At 41.7% G+C, this 22,126-nt stretch overlaps 1 protein-coding gene across 24 annotated transcripts in view; it reads left to right on the forward strand.

Moving 5' to 3' along the window:
• Window positions 1–22,126, forward strand: part of MAGI1 (membrane associated guanylate kinase, WW and PDZ domain containing 1) — a 653,852-nt gene that overhangs the window by 571,365 nt on the left and 60,361 nt on the right. For all 24 annotated transcript variants that reach the window (XM_027958195.3, XM_027958187.3, XM_027958189.3 and 21 more), the window contains one exon: window positions 388–1,008. In XM_027958195.3, the coding sequence (XP_027813996.1) occupies window positions 388–1,008 (621 nt within the window). The remainder of the gene's footprint in view (window positions 1–387; window positions 1,009–22,126) is intronic.

Here is a 22,126-nt window from a genome sequence, read left to right on the forward strand (position 1 = left end):
TGGTATAGATGAAAAACTTTGAAGCTGCTTTAACATTTTCCCTTTTGGGAAACTGTTAGGATACTGTCGAGTATAGTAAATGAGTAATTTACTAAAAATGCAGATCCATTTGAATGAATGAATTCTCAACTTTGCATTCTGTGGTGATTTTTTTTTTTTTAATACAGAAAAGCTCAAATGTTCTTTCAGTGATCATTATATTCCCATTAGCATGGAAGACAGCAAGTGCTACACGAATGCCTTATTAGCATAAACAAAGTAATAGCAGCTGTCTTTTTGTGCCTTGCAGTATCACCCCCTACTCCAGTTTCTTATTGGTAGGATTTTACAGTATAAAATTGATGGAACTTTCCTGGGCAGTTTTTTTAATCCCCAGCTTTTTTGCAGGAGACGTAATTGTGAGCGTGAATGACACCTGTGTCTTGGGACACACGCATGCGCAAGTTGTGAAAATCTTCCAGTCCATTCCCATCGGTGCCAGCGTGGACCTTGAACTCTGCCGAGGTTATCCGTTGCCTTTTGACCCAGATGACCCCAACACAAGTTTAGTGACTTCAGTGGCCATTTTGGACAAAGAACCAATTATTGTGAATGGGCAAGAGACCTATGACTCGCCAGCTAGTCACAGTAGTAAAACAGGCAAAGTCAGCAGTATGAAGGATGCCAGGCCAAGCAGCCCTGCGGATGTGGCTTCAAATGGTTCCCATGGTTACCCCAGTGACACTGTCTCTTTGGCTTCCTCCATAGCCACTCAGCCGGAACTCATAACTGTTCATATAGTCAAAGGGCCAATGGGTTTTGGTTTTACTATTGCGGACAGTCCTGGGGGTGGCGGCCAAAGAGTGAAACAGATTGTTGACAGTCCAAGGTGCCGAGGCCTGAAAGAAGGGGATCTTATAGTGGAAGTTAATAAGAAGAATGTGCAGGCCCTAACTCACAACCAAGTCGTGGACATGCTCATCGAGTGTCCAAAGGGAAGTGAGGTCACATTATTGGTGCAACGAGGAGGTAGGTGGATTTAGTTTGATTCATTTTTTTAAAACCTTACATCCATTGTTATGTATACTGGTTATGAGATGGGTCTTTGGGGCTTTCTAAATGTCTCCTCCTTTAAGATCATTTTTATTTAAATACTGGGAAATGCATTCAAAATGCCTTCTGATTTCTCCAAATGCTAGCCTCTTTAGACTAAAGGTTGTGTTTATACATTATGTGTTTATACAAAGGGCATGCACATAGGGTAGCACTGTTGCTGAGAGTGGGATCCAGCTGCTCCAGACTGAAAAGCCAATAAAAATGCAAGGCTGGGAGAAAGGAAAATTCACTTTGTTTCGGAGGCGAGGGAGGGTGGACTCGTGTCCAGAGGCCAATCCCCCCCCGCCCCTCCCCCACTGACATTCAGTGGGCCAGAACTTTTACAGGCAGAAGGAGGAGTTGTACAGGCAGAGAGAAGAGGCTACATGTGGAAACAGCACAGTCGTCTTAAAGTTGGTCATGCAGTGGTCTGATCAGTGTCATCTTGATTGTTGCAAAGGCAGTTAGTTTTCACTTCCAGGGTCAGTTTATTCCCATTTCTTTGAGGCCAGTTCTCAGAATTGTGGCAGTTTATGTCATGGCCACATTCTGATCATCAGGTAGGTAGCTTATTCCACCTGATGGGGGTTTCAGTGTCTATAAAACAGCTCAAAGGATATGGTTGCAAATGCTGTCCGTAGCCACTGAGGAGGACCTCAAGGTCCCTGACTTTGCTTAGTGACTAAACTAATATTTTTTGGTTCTGTTTGATTGTTTTCATTTGCTTCTGCATTTTCTCGCTTCTCCAATTAAACTTAATCTTTGACTAAAGTTTTTCTATGGACAAAAGACAAGCGGAAGACCTGGAGGAAAAGAACCATGGTGTCCTGCTCTGTTTCAATTTCCTTTAAATGTAAATCAAACTGTGCCTTTTAAAACCCATTAAGATTTGAAAACCTTTATCCTGTAAGTCTCCTGAACCTGGTCTGCACAACGTGCATGTGACATGTAGCCCTTGGCCACTCTTCCAGCCTCGTCTCCCACTCCTCTCCCTTCCTCAGTGTGCTTGGCCACCTGGCTTCTCTGTGATGCCTTCAGTTCTCTAAGCCCTTCTGTCTCAGGGCCTTTGCATTTTCTGTTTCCATTGCTTGGAAAACTTTTCCCCAACTCTTCACCTGGCTGGCTCAGTCTCATTCAAGTCTCCTCCTGAGAGAGGGATTCTCTCATTATTTCTCTTAAGTGCCCCCCAGCAATCCTGTGTAACCCCTGTTGCATCACTCCATTTCTTGTTAGCTTTTATCGCAGTCATTATTATTGCAAGCCATTGTTTTGTACATTTTCTTATTTTTCTTTGTTGCTCTCCCTTTTTCATTAGAATTTAATGAATCTAATATCCTTAAAGCCAGGGCCCACATCTGCATGTTGACAGTTGTGTCCCTGGCATTTAACATAGTACCTGACTCCTGCTAGGTGTTCATGCATAAACAGATAACGAATGAATGGACATGTGATTATTATTTCCCTTGGTGGGAGCAACAGTTCCACGAATCATATTAAAGACATTTCAGTATACCCACATTTTGATGAAGTGGTTAAGAATCTCAGAGAAGTGAGGTATTCGAAATAAATCTTGAGACAGTTGGCTTTCTTCTTTTTCCCCTGTCAGCACCCCCAGCCCACCAGAACTTCCAGGACCTCACACTGAGAAATATTTCCTGGGTCAGTGTTTGTGGCTAATCCTGATTGATTACCTCCCACACTGGGCAGGAGATTGGTAGTTCCCCTGACTCTTGCCAACATGAGGTGTTTATGCACGGAGTATTCTGCCCCTCTGAAAAAAGATCAGGACCAGACTTCTACTTTCTCTCTGTTTCACGGAGGTGGAAAAGCTTGTGTATGTTGCAACAGCCATGATCTTGGGCTCTCTTGAAACTGTGTGTTCTGTGATCAGAATGATTGGGGCTGTTGGAAGGGAATCCAGAATTCAGAACTGTGTGCTCAGAACACAGTGCTCAGTTCACCATTCTTAAACAGGTATAAAAGCCATTTGCACATTTTTTCAAAGAGTTATTTCTACCAATAATATTTTGAAGTGCCTTCTTGTACCCAAATCACTTGATTTCACAGACGTGTTTTAAACAGTGACCAAGATGTTACAGGAAGTGACTTGAGGTTAAGGATGAGGAGGAGGGGGAGAGGGTGGAGGATGGTGGTACCTGGCACTCACAAGCAGGAGAGCAGTTTACAAAGTGCTTTTCAAACCTACACACGCCTCTCAGGCCTTGCTTACCGTGTCCCTGAAAGGTAGGCAGGCACCAACCAAGAGCAGGATTGAGACGTTCACCCGGATTCTTTGGTTTTCCAGTCCAGTATTCTGCTTTACTTAACTCTGAATACCGCTGATTTTTGCATATTTGCTGGTTTTAGTGGCCAGCAAGTTGGAAACTTGTAAATAGTTTTTGGTACGTCAGGGCTTCTCTGATTCAGCCACTGCTCATTTGACATTACAAATCACACTGTTCTCCTTCTTCGTTTATTTGCCCCTCCATTTCTTTTGTCATTCTGTTCAGTTTTTCTTTTCCATTCAATTTAATTTCAAAGGGATGAAAAACAAACTCTCATTGTAATCTACTAAACCACGATGGTTAATGAAACCATTTTGTAATGAGTCTGCCCGAGATAGCAAACAGCTCATTATAAAAACATATCGCTAGCTGATTCACTTTGTTGTACAGCAGAAACTAACACAGCATTGTAAAGCAATTATACTCCAATAATAAAATTAAATTTAAAAAATATTTTGAAGAGTGTACAGGGAAACATGTTAAAGAATCTTAACCACAGTGAAATACAATGGAAATGATCAGACTATTCATCAATAAAGTATGGGTTAAAAATAAAATACCCTTGATTTCAAATATGTTTATTTTCTCTCTTAATTCCTCAGACTGTCTTTCAATTAATGCCATTGCATTTTATAACATTAAATTAATAAGAGAAGCTCCAGAATATATTACCACATTAGTCAACATCTGCATATTTTATTCCAGAGCCTGAGTAATTTAAAATCACTGTAACATCAGCAGTCTTTAAAATATGCTATATGCTTTGCGTTTGATTTATGTGTCGGATAGAAAGTTTGTACATCTTCCCTTGGCAAGCCAGCACCAGCTACTATTAATCTTTCTAGAAAGCATATAAATATATTTGTTTCTGCCATATATCAGTTATTTGAATCAGAGCTGGCATTTTAATCATTCTTGTATGATGGGAGTGTAAATGAGAAGGTTTGATGATCAATAAGGATAGCAGCTAGGTTAAATGAGAAAGCAAATGGCCACTTCACTGATTCTTTCTAATGAATCTCATTTCTGTCTTAACTGCTGGTAAGCAGATTGATAAACTCATTAAGTCCACACTTTTCTTGATTCTCAGGATTTCATATCTCAAGGATGGCACTTTCTGTGCTTTAAAGAAGTAGTCTTTCTACTTTGGGGCAAAGCTTAGCTATATTTGCATTTTGGTTTTCACTCTTAGTCTCCTAAACTCATTTTTTATTTTTGTTCTGGTTGAGATCAGGTGCATTTTGTTTTTCTTTCCATCTCCCTCCTGCCAACCTGAAAATAAGCAGAGGTTGAAATATTATTTGTAAATTTCTGGAGACAGTTTTCTGGGTCAGGCTTGGGCTTGCTGGGGGTGTCCATCCATAGCCTTGTCAGTTGGGATCGTCACTGATTTGTTTACAGGTATCTTCTCCGTAAACAAGTCCGTGTCTGTGGCTAGCAGTCAAGTTCTGTAAAGGGCAGCCCCTTCTTCCTTTGCCTGGCTTCCCGTCTTCCCATGGCTAGTCCATTCCTCCTTCTCCCTCTGCTGTCCAGTCAGGAGAATGCCTTTTATTTTTCTTAGTTTTTCACAGAGTATTTCCATTCAGAAGACCCATCACCTGACTCCAGTGTGAGTCTAGAGTCTTTTTTACGTGTTTGGAAAATGATGCTCCAAGGTTATTACTATTGTTTTGAATAATTTTTTTTAATTTACAAAAGATGAAGAATTTGTTTCATAAAGGTTTTTTTTTATTATTTTTAAAAAGGAATTACACTATATGTAGCATAACTACCTGTGCCCCCTGTGTATTTGGCTAATTTATACCCAGTAGGAAGTACGTTGCTTTTGAAGATACCATTGGGGGTGAGTCAGAATACTCTGTTTCAAGAGGCAACTTGGAATATTTTTTGAAAGAGAAGAATGTGTGTTTTACTTTGACAGAAGATGTGTATTGAAAAAGCTAAACTGAGGACTTCCCCAGTGGTCCAGTGGTTAAGACTCTGAGTTCCCAATGAAGAGGCCTGAGTTCATTCCCTGGTCAGGGAACTAGATCCCACATGCCACAAGTAAGATTCAGCGTGGCCAAATTAAAAAAAAAGAAAGTACATATCATTTTGTTTTTGTTGTTGTTCAGTCACTAGGTCATGTCTGACTCTTTGTAACCCCATGGACTACAGCATGCCAGGCCTCTCTGTCCTATACTATCTGCTGGAGTTTGCTCAAACTCCTGGCCATTGAGTTCGTGATGCCATCCAACCATCTCATCCACTGTCGCCTTCTCCTCCTCCTGCCCTCATTCCTTCCCAGCATCAGGACCTTTTCAGTGAGTCAGCTCTTTGCATCAGGTGGGCAAAGTATTGAAACTTCACCTTTGGCATTAGTGCTTCCTATGAATATTCAGAGTTAATATCCTTTAAAATTGACTGGTTTGATCTCCTTGCAATCCAGGGGACTCTCAGGAGTCTTCTCTAGCACCACAGTTCGAAAACATCAGTTCTTCCATGCTCAGCCTTCTTTATGGTCCAACTCTCACATCTATCCATGACTACTGAAAAAGCCATAGCTTTGACTATAACAGACCTTTGTTGACAAAGTGATATCTTTGATTTTTCATGCACTAAGTTTGCTACAGCTTCTCTTCCAAGGAGTAAGCATGTTTTAATCATCTTGTTTTAGGTGATATTTAAAAGAAAAGGCTAAACTGAGGGTTCCAGGAGTCTGCCTCTAGTTCAACCTCTGCCTGTAAGTCCTCTATAACTCTGACTGGGTTACAACTCCTGCCCTGAGACTCATTTCTTTTTCTTAAAAAAAAAAAAAAAAGGAAAAGGATATTTTGAACTAAATCATGTTTAGGATGACCGCTCTAATTTTATGCCAGTATTTTCATTGGCGTGTAGAGGAAAGAAAGATCCGAGACTCAGGTGATGCAAGTTTAAATTCCCTCTCCTGCCTTTGTCCCCTTTGTGACTTTAGGCAAGCCATCTGAAAAAATTGGCACTTGTGCCAGTTCCTGACCTAGAAGCAGTCACATGATGAGTAGTGTGTTACTGATCTTATCTGGTATCAGAAGCCCCTGAGTGTGGTAGCTTATTTTTTCTCTTTTTAAAAAGAGTTTGTATCCTTTATCTGCAGAATCTTAATCTGAGTACACGATATGCAGGCACCTGTATTTTTTTTTTAGAAGCTCTACCAGCAATTCTGATATAAAATCAGAATTGGAATCAGTTTTAGGCTCCTGCCCTCCCAATTCCTTCTCATTTTGATTCTGTGACATATAAATGGGAGTTAAATAAGTTTATAAAGTTTAACAGTTGTTTTCATTTCTAAGTAATATTCTTCTTCTAAAGTCTACTTTCTAAGCAACAGATTTCTCCATCTTCGCTAAGGTCCATTGCAGCTTCCAAATTTGATATTTTTCTACTTTAGAGGAGGTTAGAAAGGAGGACTTGGTCTCAGAGATGCTTCTTTTGAGCTCACCCCCCAAGTGGCTTTAGCTGATCAAAACGGAATTAGAAGTGATGCTTTGTTTACTGAGTGCTCTTGTCAGGACACTGAGTAAGTTTAGGATCTGAATGTAAAGTAATGAAAGGCTAGGATTCCCAGAAGGCAAGACTCTATCCAACTTGTACTTTTGTATCTCTGGACATCATGGGGAGCCTGGTCTGTGGTAAGGTCTCAGTTAAATACCAACTGGATAAATGTAACTTCCTCTGCAAGTCACATTAGAAGATTAATTACGTAGCTTCACAGTCACTCTTCATAACTTCTGAAACATAAGAGAGAGAAGTTAAAAGACAACAAATCAGATATCAAAATGGTGGTAGTGATAGTAATGATAGTGTTGAAAATATTATTGGTTATATTGTGTACCAGAATTGTTACTATGCTACAAGCGATACGTACACACTTAAATAAAACCTCTTAGCATCCCATTGTTGCGGCCACGTTGGAACCAGGCATTTGCAGTGTGATTCTGAACAGGGCTCTGTGGGAAATGAAGGCAGTGATTGGTAGGGGGAAAAAAGGAATTGCTTTTGTTGTAGGTGTTGAGACTCCACAGTTAAATTTGCTTGGTATAAAGCAAAAGGGAAATTTCTGGTTTAGTTGGTAAGTATGTATAAGACACTTCCTTGCTTAAAGCTTTTGTAATAAAAGCAGTAAACGCTTCCACAGTGTGCCAGCCTGAGTTGGTTCTAAACATCTTACATGTCATAATTCAGGAGCCCTCTGAAGTGATTAAAACCTGCTTGTTGTTTAGTCACTAAGTCGTGTCTAACTCTTTTGCGACCCCATGGACTGTAGCCCATCAGACTCCTCTGCCCGTGGGATTTTCCAGGTAAGAATACTGGAGTGGGTTGCCATTTCCTTCTCCAGAGGATCTTCCTGACTCAGGGATCGAACATGCATCTCCTGCATTGGCAGGCGGATTCTTGACTGCTGAGCCACCAGGGAAGCCTGATTAAAATCTTATATCCCCTTTAAAGATTTTTTAAATAGGAAATCATTTACATTTTTATTTATTTATCTTTGAGGTCTTTATTGAATTTGTTGCAATATTGCTTCTGTTTATGTTTTGTTTTTTTGGCCCCGAGGCATCTTAGTTTCCTGACCAGGGATCAAACCTGCACCCCAAGAATTGGAAGGCAGAGTCTTAACCACTGGATTAGCAGGGAAGTCTCTACCTCCACTTGAGAGGAGAGGATCCTGAGGCCCAGAGAAGCTCACTGATTTACCTGGAATCACACAGCTGAGTTTGAACCCAATGATTCTACTTCCAAAGACAAATCTCTTACCCACTATGTTAAGCAGCCTCCTGGCTTTTAGATAAGAAGCTCCAATACCTAAACTGTTGAGCAGTACACCTTATACATAAAGGAATGAATAAGGCCTGAAGTCCATGGCAAATTAATGCAACTTAATTTTCATACAAATTAATGATGATATTTAGTTGATTAAATCGTCATTGATCCACATAGGGAAAGCAATATCTAATCGCATCATCCAAGCACATGATTAGCGTCAGCTCTTCTTTGTTGTGTGTTTTTCCTCTGTCTGAAATGATGTAGAACCATCATGATTAGAACCGCAGCGAGCTGTGCCCTGCCTCAGAGTTAAACCCCAGTTATCTGGCGCCTCTGTTCTCTTTGCCCTCTGGTCACGGACTGGAGAATGAATTGCAAATTGCACCACTTAAGGTCTGACTGCCAGAAGCTCTTCAGTTGAGCTGCAGGGCCTCGGAGAGGAAAATTCCGGTTGCTGGCTGAGTGATACCCTAATGGAGGTGGAGAGTCCTGTGTATTCACATGCGCACAACCCGTCCCCGCCCCCTTCTCTGTCCTGCCATCCTCCCCGTCTTCCCCGGCCTCTGCCATCCATCATGCGGCATCCGGCCTTGCCGTGGCCTTGCCACAGGTCTCGACGCCTCCTGTAGTCCATTCTCCAGCTAGAGTGATTTAAAGTCGATTGGATCCAGTCACTGCTAGTGTCAGGATGACGTCCCATCATTCAGAGGAAACTCCAAAGTCCTGTGTCGCAGCCAAGAGCTGCTCTTTTTTCTGTCTATTTCCTCTTGCAGAGAGCCACAGGGCTCTGTCACTCCTGTCCTTCAGGCTTCTGCTCTGACTGCTACATGTCCACCGCCATCATGCTCTGCTCTTTCCTCCGTGAGAGCAAAGACTGGGTCTCAATCACGATTGGATCCTCACCACCTAAAATCATGCCTGGCACATGGTAGGTCTTCAGAAAATTCTCCATATTGAAAGAAAAATAGAAATTAATGCCAGGCCATTTGTTTTCATAAGTGCTCATCATCTTGGACAGAACTTTCTGAGATGAGCACTCATCATTAGAGCTGGGAAGATGGGCAGCAGGAGATGGACCACCTCAGAAATCACGCAACATGAAGGTGATATAGCCTGACTTCCAACCCAGACTTCTTGGCCTACAAAACCCATCCCTCTATCATGGGCTGTTCTAAATGGCAAGGGAAACATGGTACAGATGAACGTATATACAAGATAGAAATAGACCCACAGACAGTAGACAACAAACTTATGGTTACCAAAGGGGAAGGGATAAATTAGGAGTTTGGCATTAATAGATACACACTGCTATGTATATAATAGGTAAACGACAAGGACCCACGGTATAGCATAGGGAATATTTTATAATAACCTGTAAGAGAAAAGAGTCTGCAAAATAATACACACACAGACACATATGCTGAGTCATGTCCGACTCTTTTGTGACCTCATGGACTGTAGCCTGCCAGGCTCCTCTGTCTGTGGGATTTTCCAGGCAGGAATACTGAAGCAGGGTGCCGTTTCCTACTTTAGGTGATCTTCTCTACCCAGGAGTCGAACCCATGTCTCTTGAGTCTCCTGCATTGGCAAGTGGATTCTTTACCACTGTGCTCCCTGGGAAGCCAATATACATATATGTGTGTGCGTGTATACTCATACACACACACACACACACACACACACACACACACGTATGTGTATAACTGAATCACTGTGTACCTAAAACTAACAACATTGTAAATCAACTCTGCTTCAAGTAAATAAATAAATGACAAGGAAATACATTACATGGCAGTGGATCATGGTCCAATTAAGCCTGTTCACCAGGTCCACTGCAGTTATCACTATCTACATGTGGCTATTTAATTAAAGTTAGATACAATGTAAAATGTAGTCTGGTGGACCTCATTTCAAGAACTGAAGAGCCATATGTGGCCAATGGCTACCATATTGGACAGTGCAGTTTTAGAATCTTTGCATCCTTGTAGAAAGTGCTATGTTGATTATCCTTCATTTTACCCTTTCTCTTATTTTTAATGCCTTTCAAAGAAGAAAAATATGAAACTGAGGGCAACTTCATGGTTAATGTACTTCTTTTATAAAGATAATAATGATAATAGGTCCTATTTATTAAATTCTTTCCACATGTAGGTACTGCTCTCAGCTCTCTACATGTGTTAACTGGACGTTAGGGGGTCACAAGGAATTGAGCCTCGGAGAACATGAAACGCTTGAAACATATCAGCGCTTGGGCTATCTGCTGTGTTCTAGTCCTGAGATAGCGTATCAGCTTTTAACCTGGCCAGGAAGCATCTCATGTGTTATACTGGACCGCTGTTAAGGAGTTTAATTTACATTATTATATTATGTAAAGTATCTTTATCCCCAAAAGGGAAGAAACTTTAACACAAAAAAAAATTCACCGTAAATTCTTATATATAAAATAGTAGATAACCTGCTGCATGAACTATCAGCAATTTACAGTTTGTCAGCCTTCTGCTTAAAAAAGGAAGATGTAGAAGTCATCTTGCTGTGCTTATCTGGTTTGGTATCTCAAACTAATTGACCTCACTTACCTGTGATGCTTGGTTTTTCTAGTAATTTTGAAAGTCGAGGCCTCTTATTAAATCTAGTGTGCTCCCTAATAACTTCTTAGCGATTAAATGTAAACTTAACGTACCAAGTTATTTGCTTCTGTGCATTATTTATTACAAATGTGTACGTGACTTATAATTTTCATTAAGGAGTGGTGACATTGTCTCCCCTTTCTGGAAGAGAGTAAGAATTTCAAGTTAGAGTTATTGCATTGGAATGTGGGCTGTAGAATACTCATTCTACCTACAGGTCTACATTTAAACGTAAAGAGGTTCTTTTGTTTTCCCTTTTGGGGGGGAACAAATTCCTAAACATTGCGGGCCAGGCATTGTCTGGGCGCTGGGAATGAAACAGATCATCCACAAACAAAACAAGTTTACTCCAGATTCCATGACCCTTTTATTCTACAGGAAGGAGAAAAGGGAAGAAAAGGGGCAGACACATTCAGGTGAGCAAGAAAACAGCATCCAGAGAGAAGTGCTCTGAGGAGACTGGATGAAGTGGTGAGGGGGTGACAGAGGAGCAGGGCCGAGAGGGCTGCCTTCAATTAGGTGACAAGATTTGAGTGACCGCAAGGAAGGAAACAGCATTCCAGGAACAAGGGACAGTTAATGCCAGGGCCCCAAAAAGGAACTGGAATGGGGGACAGTGTGGCGGAAGAAAGGTGAGCAAGGGGAGAGAGTGGTGATGAGCTTCAGAGACCAGCCCCCAGGGTCTGGAATTCGGATTTTATTTTCTGTGTGATGTCTGGTTTTTAGGAAATACAAGGATGAGATCTCATTAACACTTTAAACAATCCCTCTGGCATATTTGTGAGGGATATATTTTAGAGGAACTGATGTGGAAGGGGAGACCCAGTAGGGCCATGTGGTGGTTGGAGAAGGGTGTTTGCGGTGTGAACTCTTGTGATGGCCGGGGAGACAGAGGGAAGTTGGGGGTGGGGATGGTGTTGAGGAGTGTTCAGGAGAGTTGACAGCACTGGGTAGGTTGACTCAGGATAAGGGTTGGCAAACTCTTGTCTCTGAAGGGCCAGATGGTCTGCATTTTCACTTTGTGGGCCACGTACTCCATTACCACTACTCTCCTCTGCCCTTGTACCAGATGACGTGAACACAAATGGATTGCTTGTGTTCCAAGAAAACATTATTTGGTCCTGGGGCTACAGTTTGCTGAGCCCTGCCGAGGAAGGAAAGGAGAGGAGCCAGGAATGACCCCCAAGTTTCTTGCTGGGGCAGGTGGATAGACAGAGGGACCATTTGTTAAGATGTGAATACTGAGGTGGGAGTGAATGGGCCTTGAACTCAGGCATCAAGGGTGCCTTCTCAGACATGGTAACTGCGAAATGCCCGTCTGACATCCAAGCGGAGCAGAAACACAGGCAGTTGTCTGGGGCCTGGAGTTCATCACTGGCAAGTTAGGGCAGGAGAGAGAAACATTTATGAGCCATTATCTTATTAAGTTTGCTGTATACCATGAGCCATAGCCCCTTACTAGGTCCTGAAACTTCTGTACTGGGACTATGACCAGTGTTTTTTTTCAAAAGCAAAATAAAATAGAAACAATAACAATATGTCTTCCTCAGTAAAGATAAGCACATGTTCATGAAACTTTGACTTACGTGTGTGCATACACATATACACTCACATATGAACACATGTATGTATATGTGTGTGAATCTGTTACCAAGTGCATTTCTCACTGTGGAGTGTGTTCACTACCATTTGTCAGACACACATGTAGATAATATATAGAGCCATGAGGATGAATGAAGTTGCTTAGGGACAGAGTAGAAAGGAAAGAAAGAGCCAGGACAGGGGCCTGGGGCACATCATCTTGCAGGGATCAAGCTGAGGAGGAGGGACTGGTAACGGAGCTTATCATGGGGCACCCAGTGCAAACGGGATATGTGGTAGTATGAGTCCCAAAGAAGAAAGTATCTCAAGTGTACTCCTTCCACATCAGGAAGTGGAGGCATATGAGGGTGGAAAGATTGCGTGTGGTGGTGGTCATCTCTGAGAGCAGAGTTCTTGATGTGCCTATAAGCAGCAGCCTGGAGTGGGGCATAGAAGGCAGGAGTGGGATGAGGATTTGATCAAGTGGTCCAAGAATTCTCCCTGTGAAATGGAGCAGAGAAAAGAGCTGTGGCTAGAGAGGTCGAGAGGGCTGTGCAGTTGAGAGAATGTGCTTCGGTTTTTTACATGGGAGACAGTGCAACATGTGTGTCGATAGAAACAACCCAGAGGATAGAGAAACTGGAGATGCAGAGGAAAAAGGGGCGTCACTGTAGGAGTGAGGGCTTTAAGAAGGGAAGAAAGTAGGACCCAGCGTAAGAGAGGAGGGGTTGGCCTTTGGAACAGTATTTGTAAATTGCAGAAAACAGAACCAGATTTGGTGACGCCCTTTTCTCCTGAAGTTAAGCTAGAGAAATTTCTGTATATTTGAGGTTTTCTGTTAGTAGAATCAGTTGAGCTTATATATTATAGCTGTTCTTCCTCTCTGTTTCACATCCTTGTTCTAAACTGGTGACAAGCCTTTTTCCAGTTGACCCATTGTGTAATCGAGTGCATTCCATGTGCACAGCCCTAGGATAAGGGGAGAGGAAACAAGGTACCCACAACCCAGATACAGAGACCAGACTCACCTGTGAATGTAACCAGCAGTAGTCTGTAGTCTGAATCTGTGCCTACAGATTTGGGTAAGGTGTGCAACAAGGAGGAAAGGTGTGACAGTGGCACCTTCTAAATGACGTGAGGCCACAGCGGAGTGTCTCAGCCTCGGTACTATTGACATTTAGGGTCAGATTTTTTTTTTTTTTTAAATTGGAGTTTAGTTGATGTACAATGTTGTGTTACTTTCAGATGTACAGCAAAGTGACTTGGTTGTACAGGCGTCTATTCTTTTTCAGATTCTTTTCCCATATAAACCATTATAGAGGTTTTGTTTTTTCTTTTTTTTTTTTTTTTACAATTGCAATGAGAGTAAAATTTATTTCTGTTTACAGGTATTTTGTAAAAGTTAAGACCTGGTGTTTAGTTTATTTTATTTTATTTTTTTTAGTTTTTTATTTTTTAAATTTTAAAATCTTTAATTCTTACATGCGTTCCCAAACATGAACCCCCCTCCCACCTCCCTCCCCATAACATCTCTCTGGGTCATCCCCATGCACTAGCCCCAAGCGTGCTGTATCCTGCGTCAGACATAGACTGGCGATTCAATTCTTACATGATAGTATACATGTTAGAATGCCATTCTCCCAAATCATCCCACCCTCTCCCTCTCCCTCTGAGTCCAAAAGTCCGTTATATCATTATAGAGTTTTGAGTAGAGTTCCCTGTGGTATAGAGTAGGTCTTTATTAGCTATCTGTTTTGTATATAATAGTGTGTATATGTCAATTCCAGTCTCCTCCTCACCCCGCCACACTCAGGGCCAGATAATTGTTGCAAGGGTTCATCCTGTGCATTGCCGGATGTTGAGCAACTTCCCTGGTCTCTGCCCAGTAGCGTGCCTCCCTCCACATTCCCTCCCTGAATGTCTTCAGACATTGACAGATGACCCCTGGGTGGGAATGGGACGCAATTACCATTTGCTGAGAACTACTAGACTGGAACTTTGAAGTACCTGAAGGATTGAGAGCTGTGAATGGGTCATCCATACGTGGTATTTGGCCTGACCCACTCATGTCTATTTTAGTAGTCTCTTTAAAAAGTATTTTTAAATTTACATGCCTTTGGTTGGTGCCAGCAATTCCAGTTGGCCACGGCCTGCCATTTCCTTTTTTATCCCATCTGGCCTTGCACTCCTGTGTATTTCCTGCCCGCTGCTCATACACAGTGGACTTTGAGACCCCAAAACAGCACGTGTGCAGGCACTGTGAGGAGGACCTGTTTCCTAGGAATTTCTTTTTACCATCCTTATCTCAAAATTTCAGGAACTGGCTGCTTTTCTTTTCTTTTGGATTTCATTTATACTTTTTTTTTTTTTTGGTGACAAAAGAAAGATGACATCCTCAGACTTTTTTTTTCTTGACATTGAAGTTTATTTTCTTCCTTTACTTTGGTTCTATATGAAAATTAATTAGTGATCACCTCCTTGGAATGGGGGCTGTGGTGTGAGAGGCATCTGATAGGAGAAACATTATTATGTTTTTTTAATTTCTATTCTCCCTTATTTGATACTAGTTTTGTGACCTCACTTCATTAAGCTTCTCTTTATTGGAAGAGGTATCTTCCTAGCCTTTCCTCTAAGCATTTTGCAGTTCTGAACATTTTCAAAACAGTTATTGAGGCAGAGAGTTTACTCAGGGTAATGTTTTTCCACCTTCCTTCATTTTCCTTAAATTAAATCACACATTCTTTACCACCATCTGGAGTTAAGTGTCTGCTATGGTTTTTATTGAGTCTGTCTTTGCATTGCACCTGCAAATTTTAAAACATTCCCCAACTTGTATCCTGCCTGGTATTTCGCATGTTTGTATTCCTGCTCAAAGATTAGTCATGTCCTTCATTTATGAACATAATCCTTTTTGGTTCTGAAATCATGTTGGTAGAATTTTAACATCTTTGAAAATAGCACTGGGTCATTCAAGTGTTGTTTCCACTGGCAGCGTGGAACCTGCCTTTTTTTATGCCACGTTGGTACCTGGGTTTATGTTATACTCCTGTGTAGTGTGTGTGTGTTTCTAATGTTCTTGATGTTTCTTGTTTCTCACCACATACAACAAATGCTGTTCAGCCTTTCTTTTATGCAATGGGCCTTCAGCACTGTGATGACCTCTCATTACAGATGAATGACATGCAAGTAAACATCTAAAATACAGTGTAGTTAATCATATCCTCTCCATTTCCTTATGCTCAGTTCTTTTTCTAGAGATTCCATTTAGCATATTACCTTTGCCATGAAAACTTCTCATATCCTAGTTCTGTAATTTTAACATTTGAGGCAGAGTTACTCAAAAGATCCTTTGGCACTGTATCTTAGGATAGCAGTCATAATAGCTAGGAAACTGCAGCGTGGAACAATTTGAAGATCCTGTAATAGAGGGAGTTCCTTTCCATCTCAGGTGTTGGGCATCAGCATGCCTTATTCAGCCACCTGTTTTGTTTCATTTTGTCTTTTAATATTGTTTGTTTATTTTTTTGACTATGCCATGTCTTAGTTGTGGCCTGTGTAATCTAGTTCTCTGACCAGGGATCAGACCCAGGGCCCCTGCATTGGGAGCACAGAGTCTTAGCCACTGGCCCACCAGGGAAGTACCTTCTGTTTTTATTAGACATTTATTTTAACAGTTGGTATGTTCAGGGTCCATGGCATGAGGAACCCATCAAAAAAACTGTATATTTTAAAAATCTTTCTTATAGTTGCATAATACAGATCAGTTTATTTTAATCATTTGGAGACAGTTGGAATTAGATCTATGCTTCCTGAGATATTTATATTGTTTCTAAACTGAAAAATGTTCTCTGTGATTACTTTTGCCATAGATACCAATGACCAAAGCGGGAAATGTTTGTGTTGGAAAAATAGTAACACTGCCCATGAGTTCATGGAGTCTTTGTTTATGTAGTTTGCCCCTGCAAAATACCTGTTACTTTGACTTTGGTGATGAAACGGGAAGGTGCAGTTGTTTTTTTGTCCCAGAGTTTCTCTAACCGGGCCCTACTGACACCATGGACCGGGCAGTTCTTTGTTAGGGGGCCGCCCTGTGCATCATGGGATGTGTCACGGCATCCTCCGCCTCTGCCCTCTGGATGCCAGCAGCACTCTCCTCCTCCCCAGCAATGATACCTGACAGTGTATTCAGACATGGCCGGTGTCCCCTGAAGGGCAGTAGCAACCTGGAATGAGACTCCTTAGACACCCTTTGTTTTTGCTTCTTGGAAATGGTGTCTTTTTTTTTTCTTTTTTAAGATGTAAATGGAATTAGTTTATGGATTTTTGTGTGTTGAATTTGGATGGAAGAGAGTTCATGGGAGAAGTCCCCGTTCCTTCTCAATCATTGCTTCTATATCAGCTCATTGATGGGAGTAGCCCATTGGCCACATCATGTCCTCCACTCAGTCCTCCTCTCCGCCACTTGCCAGCAGTTCTGCCTGGGCCAGCCATGGGCCACGTCCCTGAGCCTCTGTATTGTCATCTGAAATACGAGGGGATCTGTACCTTCCTCAGTGTTTCAGTGAGGATGGAAGGAGACGAGGACTCGTCTTACTCACCCTGCTGCCCTGTCCTGATGGAGGATTGACTGTATGATTGGATGGGGCTTAGGAGAAGGGGGATGGATGAAATACTCAGGTGGTCCTCCCGTGTTCAGTACTTCAGGAGAAGTTTTCTGGGGGAGAGACAAGAGAAGGCAAAAAGGAGTCACCTCAAGAAAAAAATGTGACTGGAGATCTTTCTTATTCTACTCTGTGATGACAGTGATTTTCAGTAAACAGTGAAATGAGAAAAAGCAGGATAGAGAAGTAGGTTATTCGTGAAGTTTTATAATCTCTCAAAGACTCTCTTTGGGAGATTATATCCCTCTATCTTTTTTTTTTTTTTTGAAGTATCATTTTACTTATGGAATAGTAGTTGTTACCTTTCCACCCCCTTTTTAATGTTTCTAGTTTGCAAAATAAGGAATTGGCACTCTGTGCTCAGTTGCTCAAATCCATTTAGTGAAAAATTGCTGGTTCCTAAAATCTGAAATGCAGGAAGCACTGCTGTAGGAAAGGAGGCTGTCAGGATGTTAGAGCAGAGGAAAGGAGGTAGGATGCTTGGAAGTAATGTGTGAGTGGGGGGTCTAGAATCCAAGCCGCAGGAAGAGCAGTGGAAACCTCCTTGGTCTCAGCCAGGGCTTCCACAGTCTCTTAATTTAGGGAGAAACTGAGTGAGGAGTTCAAGGCCAGGGCGGATTCCTCTCTCTGCCCTGTGTTGCCCTTCCAAAATACTACATTTATTGGTTAGACTCTTTCAGAAATTCTTTTGTCATGTGTAAATTATTAAGGTAACTCAGAGAATGTTAAATCCAAAAGCAAGAGAAAAATTGGATGAACTGTACATATTCATGATGCATGAGGCCTCCCAAAATACCCATGGCTAATTCTGCGTGTATAAAACAGTGTCAAAAACTTAATGATAGCTTTTTCTAAAAAATCCAGTTTCAGTGGGTCCATTTGCATTAAGTTCTCCCTCTGCATTGACTCTAAATCTGATTAGAGCTTTATTTACTAAGAAAAAAAACTGCCAAAATCAGATAGGGGAGGGAGCAAAAGGATTCTGGCATTTGATCTCCACCATGAGAAATGTGTTGAGTACCTTCTTCAGTGTAAATGCTTACTGGGGGATCATCTGTGTCATTTCCAATATGAATTTATGGTACTTACTCTTCATTGCCATAAACGCAATGTACTTCTTGAAGGCAAGTGCCCTGTTGTACATCTTGTTCCCAGCTGAAATATTTCATTAAAAGGACTTGCAGTCCTTGAATTTCCCTGCATCTTAAATGTACTTGACCTATAAAAGTTCTTTCTAATTGAGATTCATCCTGAGTGGGACATTGTGTGTGTTGGGGTGTGTGTGGGTGAAACCGATTCCCATATTCTGCCTTTAAGCAAATCCAATTCGCAAAATGAGTATTGACTCACTGAAACCTGCAATCTAATAGTTGAACAAAGCATGAGCTTCTACTGCTTCCCATAGCTGTATGAAGCAGCTATCATTAGAAATTGACAAAGTCAAGGTAACAGCTTTTTTCCCTCTGTAATTCACATAATCACTTAGACTAGGGCAGATATTGTTTCAGCAAGAGGATTTTGAAGACATTTAATATCTCCATGGGAGAAGAATGGGGCTGCTCATCATATGTCCTTTGCTCTTTGGAAAAACATGACCCGTTAGTAAATGGCTCTTTGGGTCTGAGTGCCAGACACTTTGAATAATGCAGTGCTGTCGGGCTCATAAGTTGGATCTCCCTGGCTTTGTTAACATGACCCATGCTTTCCAAAAGCTAATATGATTTTCTAAATTTAAGAGATTGGAGTCAGGTTTGATACAGTGCCAGGGGTGGCTTCCGTCGCAATTAGGCAGTTTGGTAATGAAGTTAATTGAAATGGCTGAATAATAGATGCCCTTACAGAGCAGACGGGAAAATTGCCCTCCTATTTGGCAAAAGTACACTGTGACAGAAAAGTGATTGTCGCACCCAATAAAGGCTGTTAAAACTGCTCAAGAGATTCATGGATTTGACTGAAGGAAAGAACGTGAAATAGTTTTCATCCTCCTGGGTTTGCCTTTTGTCAGGAAGGGTGAAGCATTTGGAGCTTTTTAACTCAGTGTTGTCATAAGAGGTTGCTTCTCTAAGGAAAGGTATGAAGGTGTCCTTAACTGAGAATGTGTTTAGATTCTCCAGGAGTCCCTGGGAACACACTCCTCTGCTGAGACCAACAGCTGTCAGGCTTGGGGCTGCTTTGTGAGCCTCCAGTTTACCCTGGGACTTGAGCGATTCCCATTCGTTGTGATAAGGAGTTTAGAACACAAGGTGGCACAGCGGAACCTTGCTCTCCGCGCGGAGGGAGGCAGCGGTGAGTCAAGCTGAGCCTGGCCGCTCATCAGTAAATCAAGGAGCAGCCCGATCATCAGGAGCTGGTAAGCAGTCACAGCAGTGATGGTGGTGAGCAAAAGAAAGGCCAAGTCTCCCTCCCCTTTGCCTCATCAGCTCTTCTTGCAGCCCTCAAGACACAGACTCACTTTCTGAGATCCCAACAATCATGCATTCATTCCAAAGATGCTTACTGAACTGGGACCAGATACCCTCAAGGGCTGGGGGACTAACTTTAGTATAACATCCAAAGTCCCTGAAACAGAGACAATAAACAAGTAAATGGTAATAAACAATATAAACAGTAAACAAATAAATACATAAGTCACCTGGTCTATGAAAACAAACTGAGCTATGTGAATATAGTGGGACAAGAAGGATCTTTTCTTCTGTTGGCCAGGATTCCTAAGTGGCTTCTCTGAGGAAGTGACATTTGAGGAGAGCCCTGAGTAATGGGAAAAAGATGCCCCATGTGGATCTGCAGGAACTGTGTTCCAGACAGAGAGAACAGCCGGTGAAAGTGCCCAGAGGAATGAAAGGAATGAGCCAGAAGTGGAGAAAGCGTACTTCTGGCTGTGGCGCGTGGTCAAGGGGAAGAGTGGTGAGATTTAAAGAGGCAAGCAGGCTCAGAGCAAGGAGGGCTTTGTGGGACACAGAAAGAGTTCGTGTTTTGTTGAAACTGTATTGGGAAGCCACAGCGATGTGTAGTCAGGAGTCCATGTAATCTGATTTATGCTGTAGAAAGATGTCTCTGGCCTCTGTGGACAGTGCGTTAAAGTGGATGAAGAATAAAACGGAGACCAGGTTTTGGCTCTTGTAGTCACACAGCCAAAAGAAGGGGGTGGCAGTGGAGATGGATGGATGTTTCAGAATACATTTAGGAGATGGACGTGATAAGAAAGATGAATAACCATCAAGATGGGCTGCAAATCTGGGGGTACCCTCATAGATCGCATACCTGGTCCTGTGTCCAACTTACATTGCTAAAAGTAGGCAGCCAGGATAAGCATCATCCCCAAGGTCAGTAATCCTGAAGAAAAAGATTCTGGCATGTATTTTTTTTTTTTTTTTAACCTAGAAACATCTCAGCACCAATTACAGTACTATTTGTGATAGGTTTCCCTTTGGGCCGGTGACCTTAATTTAAAATAAGGACCCACACAGCATCCTGTTTTTCACCCCAGGAAAGGAATCTTATCAGTTTTTTCTTTCAGTGAGCTGTTTTGGGCTATTGTTTCATGATCCCCCCCATACACCTTATGCAGCTGAAAGTCAAACTTAACTTTGGAGGCACTGCCCTGGAGACAAGTTTTCTCTCCTATCCCTTGGAGACCTTGATGAACTATTGGTAAGGAGAATGGGTGCAACAGGGCCAGCCCGTAAGCATGTGCTCAACAAGTATTTCAGATTTGAAATATAGGTGGTAGGAAAGCCAGCTGGGTAGTCCTCCTTAGAGGCAGAAGCATTTGTAAACTAAGGTAAGATCTTATGCCCAAATACCCATATTAGAAACAGTTCCAATCCACATTGAGAGGTTTCCTAGAACCACCTGAAAAACTGGTTTAATTCCATTGTTTTAAGTAGATCTTGGTAGGAATATTTCCTAGAGAAGAAAGATTGGTCCCCATAGTACACCATGAGCAATTAGTGGACTTTTTAAGTTGACTGTTTAGTTACTTCTCTTTTCCTACCTGGAGAGATGATGCCACAACCCACTCTCCTTCTCACTCTCTCCGTTTTTTCCCCTGTTGTTTTCCCAATAGCAGCAACAACAAAAATCTGTTAGCAAGTAGTGTCAGAATGCATTTTCAAGCTAGAAAAAAGCAGAAGTTTTTAAAAGTATATCACAGGACTTGGTGTCCAGCCAACCTATTAGTTGTGTAGCTTAAAAGACTGGCTTAATTGCCTTCAAATCAGAGACCCAGATTATTACATTTTAGCATGTGTAGCTTTAGATGGCCAGTGATTTCCATACTGTGACTTGGAGTAAAATATCACAGACATCTTAAGAATTTGATTGACCATTCATGGACTCTCACGCTGTTTGTAGAAAGGAAACTCTCTTTCTAGATTCACATTACAATTATGGGTCCAAGATACCTCTACCCACTGACCTACAGGTAGATAGTCATATATTCCATGAAGCTATATGCCGAATTTGCTATGAATACATTTTGATGCACAAACACTGTCGTTCTAATCACTTCATGATGGGCTACGATCCAAATAGATGAAGCACCTTTAAATGAGACTGTACAGTTCAGTGTTTAAAAGCATTAACTTGACATTAGACCAGGTCTTCAGGCCACTGCTCACCTAACTGTGTGACCTTGGCCATGTTATTTACCCATCAATGTCTCAATTTTCTCATCTGTAATCATAGAGATGCTATTAGTACTTGGACAGCAGTCATGAAGAGTAAGTATATGTCAGAGGCAAGTTCTCAGTTCTTGTTATTTTTGCATTTAGCTCTTGCTTTTGAAGACCCCCTTTTTGTTTATTTCTTAACAAATAGGAAGCTGAGTCAGAGACCCTTCAAGGTGTTTTTTATATTTTCAAAAGTCAACAGTAGGACTATCCATGTTACTTCAGTGACACTCTGTCTGAAGTGACCATTTATCTTTCAAGAATTGCATGAGGACAATCCATCCATCTTACCCAGATTTTGGAGCAGCTCAGAGTATTATTGACTCTGGGTCTTTCCTTACCTGTGCCAGTTCAAGGCTTATGACTTTGAGGTGAAAGGCTCTGTAAACCATTAGCAATCACCAGCCTTGCAAGCCATTTATTTCTCTTCAGGACATATTTATTAG

The sequence above is a fragment of the Ovis aries genome, chromosome 19 (genome assembly GCF_016772045.2).
Source record: "Ovis aries strain OAR_USU_Benz2616 breed Rambouillet chromosome 19, ARS-UI_Ramb_v3.0, whole genome shotgun sequence".
NCBI lineage: Eukaryota > Metazoa > Chordata > Mammalia > Artiodactyla > Bovidae > Ovis > Ovis aries.